Source organism: Ylistrum balloti, unplaced genomic scaffold (genome assembly GCF_031769215.1).
Source record: "Ylistrum balloti isolate Yb309-2 unplaced genomic scaffold, AGI_CSIRO_Ybal_v1 Utg370932, whole genome shotgun sequence".
Classification (NCBI taxonomy): Eukaryota; Metazoa; Mollusca; class Bivalvia; order Pectinida; family Pectinidae; genus Ylistrum; species Ylistrum balloti.
In genome coordinates, this window is record NW_026782527.1 from 63,604 (window position 1) to 80,973 (window position 17,370).

General features: G+C 34.4%; 2 protein-coding genes across 2 annotated transcripts; one reads left to right on the plus strand and one right to left on the minus strand.

Moving 5' to 3' along the window:
- Positions 1-600: 600 nt before the first annotated feature.
- On the minus strand, positions 601-11,117 carry LOC132559555 (proteasomal ATPase-associated factor 1-like). The gene is made up of 11 exons (XM_060224183.1): positions 11,062-11,117; positions 10,937-10,977; positions 9,367-9,470; positions 8,808-8,909; positions 8,349-8,444; positions 7,727-7,877; positions 7,300-7,497; positions 6,612-6,703; positions 5,439-5,554; positions 3,404-3,486; positions 601-3,043 (listed from the first exon to the last, which is right to left on the minus strand). Exons 1-11 carry the CDS (start codon positions 11,115-11,117, stop codon positions 2,871-2,873), a joined length of 1,212 nt encoding a protein of 403 aa, XP_060080166.1. The 3' UTR covers positions 601-2,870.
- Positions 11,118-14,964: 3,847 nt separating this feature from the next.
- Positions 14,965-16,749, plus strand: LOC132559549 (polypeptide N-acetylgalactosaminyltransferase 4-like). Its single transcript, XM_060224178.1, has one exon. The coding sequence runs from the start codon at positions 14,965-14,967 to the stop codon at positions 16,747-16,749; it is 1,785 nt and encodes a 594-aa protein (XP_060080161.1).
- The last annotated feature ends 621 nt before the right edge of the window (positions 16,750-17,370 follow it).

The window sequence follows — 17,370 nt, forward strand, 5'->3', positions numbered from 1 at the left end:
GGGGATAACAATCTTTACTTTACGAAATCTAAGATGGCTGCCTGTCGGCCTTTTTGTTTGTCTTATCAGTCCCAAACTCAAACAGGTACAACTTGGGACAAAGAGGAACCTATACATGAAATACGAGAAAGATCTATGTTGTAGTTCTCAAGAAATAGCGGAAATAAACTTTCAAAATCAAAATCCAAGATGGCCGCCTGTCGACCATTTTATTGTTCTGATCAGACCAAAAATTTAAACAGTCACAACATGGGACCAAAGGGAACCTACACATGAAATTTGGGAAAGATCCATCCAGTGCTTCTAAAGAAATAGCATGACAAAAATTGCTTTCAGACGGAATGCCCACGGACCACAGACCATTGAGGTAGGGTGATTTGAATTGTGTGCTAATAGCAGCATGTGCTCCAAGATAGTATTGCAAATCCTTTGGACAAGCTAAAACGGCAATACACAGTATAACTATGAAATACAAGGGTATTATACCTACTTCATCATTTCAACACAAATACGGTGTACATTGTGTAATAAAGAGAGTGGAACTCTTCTATGTTTTCCCCAGGATTAATTGTAAGATGGGAAAAAAAATCAATTCAGAGATTTATTTTTTCATTTAATTTATAAACTTAATAATAAATGAAGTGGACATCAATAAACTCTGCTAGCCATCTGCATATTTTGTGACAATCTACTGTCAATTACAGTCATTTCTATGGATCAGAAATTATATGGTATCCATGCTAAAGTATTTACCATTCTATACTGTCACACCATTCTGTACTGTCATACCATTCTACATTGTCACACCATTCTATACTGTCACACCATTCTATATTGTCATATCATTCTATATTGTCATATCATTCTACATTGTCACATCATTTTATACTGTCACACCATTCTATACCGTCACACGGTTCTATACTGTCACAGAATTCTATACTGTCACACCAATCTATACTGTCACACCATTATATACTGTCACATCATTCTATAATATCACATAATTCTATATTGTCACATCATTCTATACTGTCACACCAATCTATACTGTCACACCATTCTTTACTGTCACATCATACTGTCATACCATTCTATACTGTCACATCATTCTATATTGTCACATCATTCTATACTGTCCCATCATTCTATACTGTCACACAATTCTATACTGTCACACTGTTCTATACTGTCACACCATTCCATACTGTCACACCATTCTTTACTGTCACATCATACTGTCACACCATTCTATATTGTCACATCATTCTATAATGTCCCATCATTCTATACTGTCACACAATTCTACACTGTCACACAGTTCTATACTGTCACACCATTCCATACTGTCACACCATTCTTTACTGTCTCATCACTATACTGTCACATCATTCTATACTGTCACATCATTCTATACTGTCATACCATTCTATACTGTCACATCATTCTACACTGTCACATCACTATACTGTCACATCATTCTATACTGTCACATCATTCTATACTGTCACATCATTCTATACTGTCATACCATTCTATACTGTCACACAATTCTTTACTGTCACATCACTATACTGTCACATCATTCTATACTGTCACATCAATCTATACTGTCACATCATTCTATACTGTCACACCATTCTATACTGTCACATCATTCTATACTGTCACACCATTCTATACTGTCACATCATTCTATACTGTCACATCACTATACTGTCACATCATTCTATAATGTCACACAATTCTATACTGTCACACCATTCTATAATGTCACACCATTCCATACTGTCACACCATTCTATAATGTCACACCATTCTATAATGTCACACCATTCTATAATGTCACACCATTCTATACTGTCACACCATTCTATAATGTCACACCATTCTATAATGTCAGAACATTCCATAATGTCACACCATTCTATACTGTCACACCATTCTACATTGTCACATTATTCTATACTGTCACATTCTATAATGTCACACCATTCTATAATGTCAGAACATTCCATAATGTCACACCATTCTATACTGTCACACAATTCTATACTGTCACACCATTCTATACTGTCACACCATTCTATAATGTCACACCATTCCATACTGTCACACCATTCTATAATGTCACACCATTCTATAATGTCACACCATTCTATAATGTCACACCATTCTATACTGTCACACCATTCTATAATGTCACACCATTCTATAATGTCAGAACATTCCATAATGTCACACCATTCTATACTGTCACACCATTCTACATTGTCACATTATTCTATACTGTCACATTCTATAATGTCACACCATTCTATAATGTCAGAACATTCCATAATGTCACACCATTCTATACTGTCACATCATTCTATACTGTCACACCATTCTATACTGTCACATCATTCTATACTGTCACACCATTCTATACTGTCACATCATTCTATACTGTCACACCATTCTATACTGTCACATCATTCTATACTGTCACATCATTCTATACTGTCACTGTTATTTACTGCCATACCATTTTTCCCTATGTTCACACTCTTCCCTATTGTTACATCTTCTATATTGCCATACCATTCCCTTTGGTCTTATCATTTCATATTGTCAGATCAGTCTCTATTGTCATAAAATTCCATATCAGATCCAATGTGGTACCTGTCAGTTTCTCATCTGTTACAGTGCCTCATAAAGCATTTCTTGCAAAAAAATGGTTGAGCTGATTTCATTTTCTCCAACTGGTTTTGGATAAGTATAAAAAAAATTAAGAAGGTAACAGGATAATAACTGATATAAAAATATTATCAATAATGTAACACATGTAAAATATCTGCAAATGATTTCAGAGTGAGGCTAGGCTGTTGTCATGACGAAAGACCTACATGAGAGAGGCTATATTTACGAATGAGTCCGTCTCTACAACATGTGTATATATGACTACCATCACTGGACACGCGATAAAGTGGATCACAATCTGCACCTGTCAACTCTACAGTTGTCTCCCCTTGACTGTTTACGTAACAACATGAGCCATCACCTGAAATTAAGATGACCTTCAAATTCAGACAAAAATTCCATAACCTGCATAATTTGCATCACTGATGATGATCGGTTTAATTCAATACTTGGCTCTACTGTATCTAATTCTACATTTGCATTTAAAGCAGTTATTCACTATTTTTTCAAACAATATTTTAGCAAATAAAGGCAAGGAATTAATGCATATACATATGTCACCGGATTTATGTATAAAATTGTATTCATGTATAAAATTGTATGAAAAATTCTCCTTTTTCAGAAAATGATTAACTATCATTTCTAAATCAAATTGTGACCATTGCTGCTGACTAATTAGAAAAGGATAGTGTTTTGAACTTGTGAAGCATATATCATGTACCTGCTGAGAAGAAGAATCCCTGTGAGAGCGGACACAAGGAGAGTATAGGACCCCTTGTATCTTTCCATTCCTTCAAAGGTACTCTGAAAAATTAAAACCGAAAATCATCAAAACGATGAGAAACATTTTCTTCAAGCTGGAAATTATGAATGTTAATAGACTTGAAGACTTCAATGTAAAACAACTGTTTAGAAATTCAAGTGTACCCTGAGGTTTTGCTATATTTAGCTATAAAACACTCTATATTATACAAGAAAGTGGAAACATTGTTAATTCCTTATTCTGATTTTTCTGAAATGCATACCGTTGACTCAGCGATGACTGCCTGGATATGAGTAACCTACATCTGTGAAGTCATAAGTTCACTGTCAAAACAGCCCTATGTACCAGGAAGCTGTCATTATTATCCAATTGGTCTTACAAAATTATGACAAACAGTGAATTTATACAACACAAGCCAACAACCAAAGTTTAGTCTAATCAATGAAAGTGCACCCGCCATCCCTTTCTTTACAAATGGAACTATATTGCTTTAACAAATACATCCGAACAAAAACCTATACAATCTATACTCATAATGAACAGCAACACATGTGTTTTAATCTGCACAAACTAACTTCAAGTTCTGGTTAACCCTACCCACCTGCTGACATCCCTTTGATCTCATACCTAGTCACAGGTATAAAGGTGTATGTTGGGCCTCTTGTCATGACAGCTTGTGACACAAGTGTGTTCAGTGTTTTTTACATGTACCTGTATACATATTTGATACCTTCGACGACTAAGGGAGTAGACCAAGATGATTTCATTAATGAATCAAGATAATAAATCATAAATTGTATATTACATGTACAGGTATAAGTAGAAAAAAATGGAATCTCAATTTTTTTTCATATTTTCGAGAAAATTGTAATTATGTAAATATTTTATCTAAGTCTGTGATATGATTTAGTATAACATGGATAAGGATTGTAAATACAATCAAATACCTTAATGGCCGACCCAACATAAGGAAAGCACAATGTCAATTTGTCATTATGGTATATACTGTTGTACATCTTATCATTTATCAAAAACAGCAGACACCAATGCTGAAGTTATTTTGTAAATATTTTTCACTAATACATTTCTGTACTTTTCGATCAAGTGCTACCACAGTACAGAACTTTGGAATATAGAAATTCTTGCACAAAATATGTGAATTCCTCATCATTTTGACCTTAAGTTTCTCTGATCTAAAATTTCTCTAATTTTAATGTTGGGTACAGTTTTGTTTGAAAATATTTCTGCAGACCTTAATTCAAAATATCTACAGACCTGTGCAGTCCTTCATTAAATCTAGTAACAGATTTTGACTTAAATAGCAATACTTATTGTAGATATATACATGTTTCTATGATAGTAATTGTTTTCCATATGTAAATATATATTTGGGAAAGGTGTAACGTTGTAATAACTTAGTAAGTTGTAATGCCTCATCCCTTGTTCTAAGGTTAACAATAAATATGTTCAAATTGATCACCGTCAGAAAGTTCTGGTAAATTCATTACGGCTGGATACTGTCTACATAATACGTTTGTAAGAATTATCTAATTCCCCAAAACTATCAAATATTCTTTTGCAATTTGATGTTGCAAAGCATGACTGTTCTCGATCTTGCCTATTCCTTCCATGACGGTTGCTACCATTCATTGAACCAGGTGAAAATTGTGCATTTTATACATTAATACTTCAGCAGATTTTGATGCAGTTGGATTTTGAATCATAGATATCCACTATTTCCATCCAAGGTACACCTTAACAAGAAATTTACTCTCTGTCAACATCATCAAACCATGGATTAGTGTGGGGTATGTACATATATACACAAAAATAGGGTAACGTGTTGCTATAACAGTGTGATCCTATATATATATATACTTTAAACGAAGAGTGTATATATACTTCACACATGTAAACACACTGTGAATGTCTGATATAACCAAAATACATGTACCGGCTCTACTACACAGTTCAACATAGTCACATATCTTACTTGACGTTTCTGTAGTCCACCACTGTGACGTGTCCATCCTGTGTCCCATAAACAGCACTCACATCAGACAGATGACAACAGCAGTTGACAGCATCATGTGTAGGCAATTCAAACACCTACAACAACAACATCTCTCAATGATACACCTGATGATGTGCCCCCATCAGGCAGTCTTATATCTATTTCTGCCAGTCAAGTATAAACTGTGCAGAAGCAAATTCAAAATGTTTGTGGTATCAACTTATTGGAATAAAATAATTTATCAAAACATGTAAAGCAATGAACATCTATATGAAATATTTCATAAATTATACCAAACATTATTATTTTTTTTTTTTTTTTTTATCTAGAATTTCTTTATAGTCTGATATTTTGTAGAACAAACAGCTGTTTGAGAAAAACATACCTCAGCTGTTGATGACATATTTCATGTAAACACAAATTTTACCTCTTAAGGCCTCAAAAGCATATAGTATATAGTTTAGCATCTTGTTAATAATTGATGTTGATGTTTGAACTATTTAGTGATTAGCTGTCAGTTGTCATTTGTGACCCTTTACTGCTTGACAAAAGTTGCATAAGAACATTTTTTTACATTTAAGCGGGATTCTGCCAATATCAAAGAGGAAACTTTATACTTCAAGTATTATGTTTTTTTTTAATTCATTTTATTTAGTTTTTTTATTATTATCACTTTTTGTTCCCTTGAAGTTTGCCAATATAGTTTACAGCCATCAAATATACAGCAAACATATATCTAAGAAAAGAGTATTCAATTGATACTGCATCTTAATTTCATGAATATCTAAAATCTCAGTCAAATTAGTGAAGGAGAAGTGCCAGAATTGAAAAATACAGATCTGCTTGGGAGAAGGGAGATAACTCTTAAAATTATTTAACTCTTTCAAAATTCTAAAGGTGGTTTAAGAAAACATGACTTTTCTGACTTTGTGTACAGAGTTTCTTGCAACAATTCAATAGTTTAAAATATGCTTTATACCATTCATCAAGAATTCAAGAAGCTCTAAATCATCATTTTAAGCATGCCCCTTGCCACTCTAACTTTATTGAAATGGCAAATCAAAATAGTAGGAAGAGCACAACAGCTGAGGCCAGGTGTAGTAATACTGTGACTGCCGACATGTTTTTTTTTAAATGGATAAGCCAAACTACCTTTTTGCGACTCTGTAGGCCATACCCTTGTAAGGTCTTGTTCTCACAGCCTAACAATAGCAACTTGCCTTCTGTCAGCACTTCTCTGTCACCTGAAGTTATATAGAGTCAGTTCCCTTCAGTCTCAGATACCACATCCTCTGATAGCACTAGAGACAATTGTTCCAACATTTTGAATGGATATCAGATATTTACCTACCTAGTATCACACTTTATATTGATCACTAACATCCATATTTATCCTGTAATAAGCCAAGGGATCAATTTGACAAATTCTGACACAAAAACAAGAGCCTTGTGTATTAGAAAACAATAAAATAATTTTCAAGCAGATTCAGAAAAGCTTTATTTTTGTAACAGAGGTCATTATTTATTTCAATGAGAGAAGTTCTCTCTGGCCGAGTGGTATATTGCAGCTAGTATTTTACCAGGGTTACATTTTCATGTCCATGTTTAATGACACACTTAACTATGTTTGAGCCATTTTTGTGTTTCCATGGCAAAAAATATGAAATCAGAGCTTTATAATATACATCATACTTGCTTGATTGGCTAACAGAAAGAGAGAAAGGGTGCAGAAATCTGTGACACCAAGAATCAAAATATCCTTTCTTGCAAAATAAATAAATTGAAAATTTTGACCTACAATGGATATAGGGAAGGTCATACTGCCATAACAAATGCTTACTAGGTGGCGCCGCTGGTTGTCCTAGATCCCCACAGACATCGCTAGGGACACCAATACTACAACAATTCACCTCACCACCACAATCAGAGAACACATCTAAACACGCCTGCTGTCCAACATCCCAAAGACGTGCAGTTCCATCCCGTCCACAGGAGACAATGTTCCGTCCACGATCTACAATGGCTGTGTCCTGAACACCTAAAGAACAACCACCCAATATTCATTGTAGCAAAGTGAATACTGTATTTGAATAATGTAAACGTTGAGTAAAAATAAAATCAGGCAAAACAGATACTTTGGAAAAGTACAATTGATAATGAAATCCATTGTCCAGTTCATAATTTACAAGAAAACTATAATTTTCATACCTTGGTATGACCATGAAATTTTTAACCCTACAAAAACAACATGAAAAATAAGCATCTACCTGCCCTGTGGCCAATGAGTGTTGCTCCACATTTGCCAGTTTCTGCTGACCAGATCTTTAGCTGCATGTCAGAACCACCCGACAACACAACCAATCCAGAGGGGAAGAACCGACAAGTGTAAACATCGCCGAGATGACCCTCTAACTCTCTCTGTTACACAATCAGATAAAATATCAGGGCAAGTGTAAACATCGCCGAGATGACCCTCTAACTCTCTCTGTTACACAATCAGGGAAAAATCAGGGCAAGTGTAAACATCGCCGAGATGACCCTCTAACTCTCTCTGTTACACAATCAGATAAAATATCAGGGCAAGTGTAAACATCGCCGAGATGACCCTCTAACTCTCTCTGTTACACAATCAGATAAAATATCAGGGCAAGTGTAAACATCGCCGAGATGACCCTCTAACTCTCTCTTTTACACAATCAGAGAAAATATCAGGGCAAGTGTAAACATCGCCGAGATGACCCTCTAACTCTCTCTGTTACACAATCAGATAAAATATCAGTGCAATCAAATCATTCTGACATTCTACGAAAATAATTAAAAGTAAATGATTTTCCAGCTGACAACAGGCGGATTAGAAATAGGAAGATTATGACAACAATAATGAGTTACCCTGATTTCTCCATTGCTTGTTTGCCAGATCCTCAGTCGTCCTAGACTGTCAGCTGACACACCTAGTCCTCCAGGTGTGGTATCTACACAAGAAATCTATCAGAAAAAAAGAAAAGAAAAAAAAGGAGCATAAAATTGAGTCAAACAATGATGACAACTTATGATAACTTTACTTAATACATGCATTATTATTTTTATTTATTATTTTGTTTTTCAATGTTTTAGATAACTTCTAAATGCAATTTTAAGTCTTTATTTTTATTAATTATCAAATTTTGCCAATTCATGACTCTAATTTTTTTTTCTTTTACTTTTATAATATGTCAAATTTAAGCAGTCATCATTTAACTTTAAAAAAAAATAAAGTCTGTGTATACAATGTTATAATTTCTTTGACAAAAAGAGAAAGCTTTCCCAAATGTAAAGTCAAAAGGTGGCCTTTTTAAAGATAATACTAACCGTTTTTCCCGGTGTGTGTACAGTTGAAAAAGTGATTCGTGGGGCTAAAAATAACCTGGTTAACTCAACCGAGTCTGATTTGTAGGTGACTGATATTGATTTCTGTAAATCAAGTTCAATGACAAATGAGTGAATGGTTATAGATGCAACCCTTACATTGCACACATATATTGCATGCTGCTACCACTACTGGCTGCCACAGGAATTTTTTTAGAACTATCCACACCATGCTATTATAATCTTTTTTCTTTTTTTTCCTAGCATGCACCAGTAGGTAACAAGGAAGGAAATAAATGTATATCTGCATAATATGTACATTGTATATATGTATGTATATGAACATTGTTTTTGAAAACAAAGTGAAAACAAAAAAAAACAATAGCAAATCAGAAACGATTAATGGTTGTCGAAAGCCAACATACATGCTCAATATAACGAAGTTATCAATTTCATAAGAAATGTTATTGATGTTATTATTGAAATCTACAAATATCTATATATTATTGTTTTCACTATATTCTAGAAAAAAAATTGATTTATAAAATTTTATCTTCTCGACCTTTGTGACTTCCTGGACAGCAAATCCATCAGACCCTGTCACATATGGTATTCCATCTGATGAAGCTCCCTGGGATGTCAATTTTCCATGAGTGCTCGGTGGTACTGTACGATGGTAAATATTTTTATGTATATTTAAATTTATACATAAATGTTTATTTTGATTTCAATAATGCATTTGCATTGTAATGCTAGCTTCATTTTGTAAATACATACATGTGTGTAGTAAGACTAGAATGCTTACAAAATAATCCATTTGCAAACCAATATTTGTTCTGCTAACCAAAAAGTTACTGCATGGATATCAACAACATATTTTTAGTATTTTGATGAAAAAAAATTGACACTGACTTTAAAAAGTTCATTTTGGTTACTACTGCATCTTCTAGGAAATTCAATGCTTCCATTAAATCAAAATGCTTTTTTCAATTATTACCTGTAGCATTCACAGCAACATTCTTCCCTACAATTCAAAAGGATTCAGAAATACCAGAGGTGGTGATCTTAGTTCTTAACAGAAAATATGAAAGTACATTTCCTATTATTTCAGTGATAGTGATCCACATGTCAAAATGTGTGAAACATTGCAAGGTGGATTTCAAAGAGGATATGCTTAATTATAAGACAAATAGTATGTAATTCTGCTAAAAATGTCATTCTAACACACCTGATTCAAAACATTCAATGCCACAATATGTAAATGAAATCATTGGGACAATAATTATCCATTTGAAACTTAAGAGCTGCTTGACTCTGCAAATTGAACTATTCTGCATATACAGAAAGACGTGTTGTTGTTTTTTTACTTCCATTACTGTTTTATTTGGAGGTAACAATGAATTACTCACTACTACTGAACATCTCTCAGCTAGGAATTAACACATTGTCATATTATTTATGAAAATGTTAAAGTCTTACTATTCAAAACCACACCTAGCTAATTCATATTTCACAGATCACTAAAATGTAACTCAAATTTGAATCCACTTCATGTATATACAGACAGAGCCAATACAGCCAATAGAAAAATACAATTTTGACTGGTACCCATGTGTTTAGAAGCATGATAACTCACTTATATTTTTTCGTTTTAATCATGTCCGGATTTCCTTTCTCCGACTTATCCCTTTATTCACGACTAATGCTACGTTACTGTGAATACCATATTATGAATAACAATTAAAAATATTTTCAAACTGGAAAATCTCCAGACAGTTCACGTATGATCCAAATGAATATCAAAGAATGACATAGTGGGTCCATTCCGTTTAGAAAATATTGATTTCATATCCATTACCAGCTATTCTGTGTAAATCAACGTTTGCAGAAGCCGGGCAATGAATCGCATTTTTTTTTGAAAACTAAATAAAAATAATTCTTGTGAAAATAAACTTATGATTTTTGACAAATAAACTAACATGTCATTAAAGAAGGAAATGTCTGGCACATTTTCTTTAAATCCGATCAGTTTCAGTCTCATTTCCTTCCACTTTTGCAAATTAACTTTTTTTTTTTTCAAATCCATTTCGGTAATATCCAAGTCCTACAAAATGTGCTCATGTAACACTTACTTTCTGTTTTAAACGTTATCCACGTTGATTCGTTAGATTTCCTGAAAATAGAAGAGACAAACGTAAGATATAACTTTTTAACAATAGATGACATTCATAAAACAAAAGCTACGAGCAAGACATACCCCAAAACCTGATCCCAATCCGATTGTAATATTAACCGTCCCATGGACGCAGCCATCTTGACGATTCTAAGTTACAGCACGGTGCGGCGATTCCGGAAAATAAAACATTTGTTCATCGTCATTTAGTGATTCAATATTCCTTCGTATATGAACTATAGTACTTTTGTTTTGATATATCCCGTTTTTGCCGTCAATACTACACGTATATTGGACATTTTGAACGCTGAGTGTTGACAATGATATCTATGTATAATAAAACAAGAACACAGAGATGTAACAATAGATATACGATTGTTTTTACGTACAATGCCAAATATGTCATAATTTCAAAATGAATACAACTACGGAAAGAATACTTTTTTTAATATAATGTCACTGTTGAAGCAAACGTTTGTCAGCATAGTAAAGCCTACCAAAAGGCAAGCTTACAAGACGTTCACTGGTTTATTGAACATATAAACTCAGGGGAATGATCTTCAGAAAAGATCAAGCAAAGGGCAATAACTCTTCAAATATTGTCGAGTCTAAATGCCAAGATAGTAAAAATATTGAGATATGTTTTGTGGTAAACCCCATTCCAAGAGTGGATCCAGGAATTCTTTGCATCTTCATCGGAGACAAATCAAACAAACCAAAAGGCGGGGAAAGGGGGAGAATCGGCGTCGGAATCTATTTTTTAGGGGGGGGGGGGTCAGTTTTACAAAAATTGCGCCCCTCTAACCCGAAATCCTGGATCCGTGCCTGAAATTATACCAAGTTTTAAAAGACAAGTCACAAAAACTGAGAAGAGGGCGATGTCTCAACATTTCTAAAATGAAGAAAAGGACAATCACTTGATTCTTTTCAAAAATGATGAATCCGAATTCCATTCAAGAAAACTCAAAATACAGTATAATGTCACCATTGTTATAATGTCTACCAAGTTTAAAGGGGAATGGCGCCATGGTAAGGTAGTAGGAAACAGTTAATTTGAATGTTTTCTGAAGTTATAGAACAGGTTTGAGACTGAGGCTGGTGAAGAAAGACAAATGTGGCGAGTCCCGTTCTGCCTCTAACCAGAACAATGTTTCCGTAGTAAAGAATATACCTAATTTGAAAAAGTTAAGAGTTTCAAGAGAAGAACGATCAAGAGTGATCTTAAATTTACGCAGAATATTTAATTTTGATGATATATCAGTCTTAAGACCCACATCATCCACTTCAACATGATTATACCAGTTTTAGAGAGCATTTATTTTATTAGCATAAATAATGGACGCAGACTTAAAGCCTCTATGTCCATATCAAATATTACATATTGCATAGTAAGTAATTCCTGTGTAATGGCTTATATTAGTTAATTAATGTACAATCATGTATAGAAACGGATATTTTTCCAATGTTCATCTAACATTATTTTAAATTTTATTACAGAGTCCACATTTTGCAAGGTAAAATTTTAAGAAAATATCAATTTGGTCACACCAAGAAACTGTGAAATGCTATGCATCTTCCAAATTTTGTTGAATCACAATGTCGTTTAGGAAAACACGCCTGGGTGTCCCAAAGTGTTAAAGACATTCGTTTTAGAAACTTCGAGACTATGCTTTATCGTTCCATTAATGTGTAACAATTGGTGAGATTAGAAGGGAAGGCGGAGGCGAAATAGACGTACAAATGTAGGTGAAAGGCGAGTGCTATTCTGCCGTGCCATTCGACCATTTTTACACTCGTTAACCGTTATTTCAGCTAAACAAATAATGAAACTCCTCTCTAATTTCGTTTTTGTTACAAAGGCGGGATATTCTATTTTCTCTGTGGATGTTGTTCCATTTCCAACATTGGATCAGTAATTTAACATTGCATGTTCTAAATTTGCAATAATCATTAATCTATCAGTAGTGTTGTAGGGGGACGTATAATTTAGTAAAGTATAAAGTGATTTTTATATTGTTTGCAGTTTGACTATTGTGTATTAGGATTTTCAGATTTTTTTTACAATTTGTTATTCAGTTTTTTATATGTAGAATGTGATAATATAACGCGACCTTAGAGTATATACAACAGTCAAACAAATGTTAATAATTACTCTGTTGTTACAGTAGGGATTCCCGGTCTCTCTTTGTGAGATAAAGTCACTATACGATCACAGTAGTAAGTAAAACTTCAATGGCTATTACAGATGAGAGGGAACATTTCCTGGTTATCTTTTCAATTTCCAACATTAAATCGCAAGTAAGTACAGGAAAACTTCTAATCTGCCTACACACACCAACTTGCGGTCACATTTCACCGAACACTGACTTTCCCTTAGATTTCTGTATGTGACAGTCTTGATCGATTACTAATGATAATGTATGGAACCACACATCTCTCTTGCTGATTAGCAAATATGGCAACTAAAATTCGAAATAACACCTGATCTACTGTTAGTTCACTTAATAATTTAGTTCATTTTGATATGGATATCTAAATTCACCATTTGAAACAAACCCCAGATTATTTAAAACACGTCACGGTTAAGATTTAATAGATGGGGAAAGGATGCAAATCCTGCAGTATTCGGTCTATATTTGTCTATTATAACTCCATAGTGTCATTAGGAAGACAATGACTTCAAGGTTTTGCATCATTAATTGATGACGTAACGTTATTTCACCGTAAATGCATTTATTCGCAGACAAATGAGGGAATGATGTTATGACAAAATAACAAAGCTATCAAACGGGCATATGTTTACATCCACAAAATAAGCATAAACATGTATATTCGTAAAATTAATAAATAAACATACAAACTTTCTTCCTCGGCAGTTCCCGTTACATGCATATCTTTCGATAGTTTCCGCTTCATCCTCCGCCAATTTCAGTTACTTTTCCCACCGTTTTCGTTAAATCCTCAGCGTTATTTAACCTAAATGAAAACAACCATCACGTCAGGATTGAAAATAACACGTAGAGATGAAATTAATTACATTGATTCATTTGAAGTTATTCAATCACCTGCTTCGAAAATAAAATTGTAAAGTAATCCCGGGGAAATGATGCCATAGACAACACAAATATTTTATCATGTTTTTGAATAATAAAAAGTATTGTTGAAATTAAAAATTTTTGACAGATAATTGACTGCAATTAATGAGAAAGTTAATGAACTTTTATAAAATGGAAAATATACATTCAATATTACGTCATTTTTCTATTCAAATGAACTGAATTTATGAAACATTTCAATTTGGGTACCCCTAAGTGTTGAAATGCATTGCTGAACCTAGCAGTCCTTTTTGTATTCCATTTATAGAAATGTGCATTGTTGACATGTAAGCAAATCAGGAAAAGAAAAGCTGAAGGAATCTAATTGTGAAATATCAAGAAAAATGCAAGTGTCAAACACTCAGTAGAATTTTATACAATTTTCATCAGAAAGTATTCCAATTTGGGTAGTGTTACATATATTTATATCGTGTTTTTTCATTTCACACCCGTGTAGTATGTCTTATTTTAAAGTCAATTTAAATCCTCAAGTTACACACATGACATTGTGACGTAGAACAGAGAATGGGGACTCTATAGAGCGGACATAATAAAGTTGACGTAGAAATGTCCGTTTTCTACAATATTTTCGTGAAAAACCGATCACGTGATAAAACGAATCTGTTAGATTTAGATTCGGTTCCCTTTGATATATGAAACCTGTTAGGAAATTTTCATATTAATTCGCCAACGGCTCGCAAAGATAGAAAAAATTTAAAAGACTCGTTTCGTAAATTCACGTATCAAATGACAATTTGTTAACGTTATATACATATATCTGTCTTCATATTGGCTCTGCTACTGATACTACACTACCGAGCCTCCATACTTTGTTGTCGTAGGTACTACGTAGCCATTTATCGGAAACGTCTGTCGTCGGAAGTTACCAACCATGTTATTCCTCAGGAAAAAGTTTCATAAAAAACTGCAGATACTTATTGCTATCGCTTTAGTCCTTAGTTGGACGTTGACAATGTTTTGGATAGCCAAAGCGTTCAAACAAAGGCTAACTTATGAAGATGCGCTGATCAAAGTATCACCGACACATTCATCGCCGTCTGATTTTAGAATCATCGACAAAAGTAAAATCAATGTTGGTCAAACCTTACGAGGAGAAAACAGATTGAACGAATACGGACGTAATGGGATTAAGGATGCTACTCAACCACGCAGATTTTCTGACATAATTAAGGAATTCAACATTTCATTATATAAGGACACAAGCGCTGACCGTTTCCATATCAACGTCAACAAAACTCACAACATATCAGTGAACCGTGAAGTAATAGACACACGTCCTGCTGAGTGCGCCTCTGTAAAATATAACATTTTGTTACTTCCGAGGGCGTCCATAGTGATACCAGTCTACAACGAGCCTTGGTCGACGTTGGAGAGACTCATAAACAGCGTTTTGAAGCATTCTCCCCGTTCACTTATTCATGAAATCATGATCATTGACGACCAGAGTGATTTAGAACATTTGGGTGCCCCCTTGGATAAATATGTTGAACAATTTGATTTTATGCATCTATACAGATCGAAAGAAAGACTGGGAACTATGAAATCAAGAATGTTTGGCACTAAGAAGGCGGAAGCGGAAGTGATCGTTTTTCTCGACTCCCACACGGAGGTAAATTCTGGATGGTTAGAGCCTATACTATATGAAATAAGTGTAAATAAAACCGCAATTGTACAACCATCCATTGACGTAATTGACGCACAAACATTTGAATACAGAAAATACTTTGACAATAATAGAAGGGGTCATTTTAGATGGAATATGGGCTATCATTTCGTTCCATTACACCCTAAACAACAAGCAGAAGTCATAGCTAATCCTACTAAAGCATTCGACACTCCTGCCATCGTGGGCTGTGCTTTCGCAGTAAACCGGAAATACTTTACTGATATTGGAGGACTTGACACGGACATGCGCACATGGGGCGGAGAGGACGTGGAACTCTCTATCAGAGTTTGGCTATGCGGCGGAAGTATGAAAATCTCGCCGTGTTCCCATGTTGCTCATATTTTCAAAGCAGGACATCCATTTAAGATGGATTACTCAGACCTTGTCTACAACAACCGACGGACGGCGGAACTATGGCTCGGTAATTATAAGAAATACTTCTATTACTTCAGTGCCGGATTCGCAAAACCCCCGGATCCATCAGACAAGTTCGATATCATGGATCCAGTTAAAGAGAAGTTTAAATGTAAAGATTTTGGTTGGTTTCTTCGAAACGTTTTTCCGGAACTTGAAGTTCCGCCAGCAGGAAGTGAATATTTTGGAAACTTGCGCAACTCCGTTTCAGGCCAATGTTTTGGTCTTGCAAATTCTGCCGTCTTACTGTCACACCCATTAATTACTACAGCCGAGTGCTACTTTTACTATCAGGTTAAGAATTTCGCTTTGCTTGAAAACGGTCGTTTAATGGTGGAGGGAAAATGCGTCAAAGTAGAGAAAGGTTTTCTAGTAGTGGCGCCCTGCTCAACCAGGATTGGTAAGTGGAGTTTGAAAGATAAAAAACTGATGTATGCTGAAGGTTCACAATGTGCCATGCAAGTGCCCAAGGAGGTGAAAAATGAGAAGCTACAAGTCATCGGATTAGTATCGTGTAATAAAACCGATAACACATCAGAGTGGGAAATTGCTACAAAAATATTCAAAGGTTCATGAGAGGAAATAACGATGTAAGGTTCGGTTAAAACAAAGGAAGGGTATTAGATATCACCAAAATTCTGTCTTTGCATTTTTTGTTTTCCTATTTCTAACCTTGTTTTACAAATTTATTTATTTTCTTCTTTTGTAATGTTTGTATTTTTCCAACGTTCATGGTATTACTTTGAACTTTTCACCTTTCTGAGGCACAATTGTTCTAGTGTAGTACCGTTATCATCTCGTTATCGACTTTTTCAACCTGATTTGAATATATTTTATTATTTTACAATCTATGAGGAATTTTTTCATGTTAAGGGGAAAAAGAATGAAGATATATATTATGTCTCAGGTCACTTCTTGTCATAAAGTACATAAGGTAATTTTGGAATTGAATTTGATAACGAGATTAATGACATGTTGCCATTCGTTAAAACTTAAATTGCAATGTTGCAAATAGTGTGTTGTGATTTAACAGGGAATTCCAGAAGGATCGTCACGCCCACCACCGAATAGCTTTTGTTATCTACTTTCCCCCTTTTCCCCATGTTCACTTTCTTATTTGATAACAAGGAATCCTGCTTATGAAATATCAGAATGAAACAAAGAATGGAAGAACCTACCACCTGATGACACGGGCAA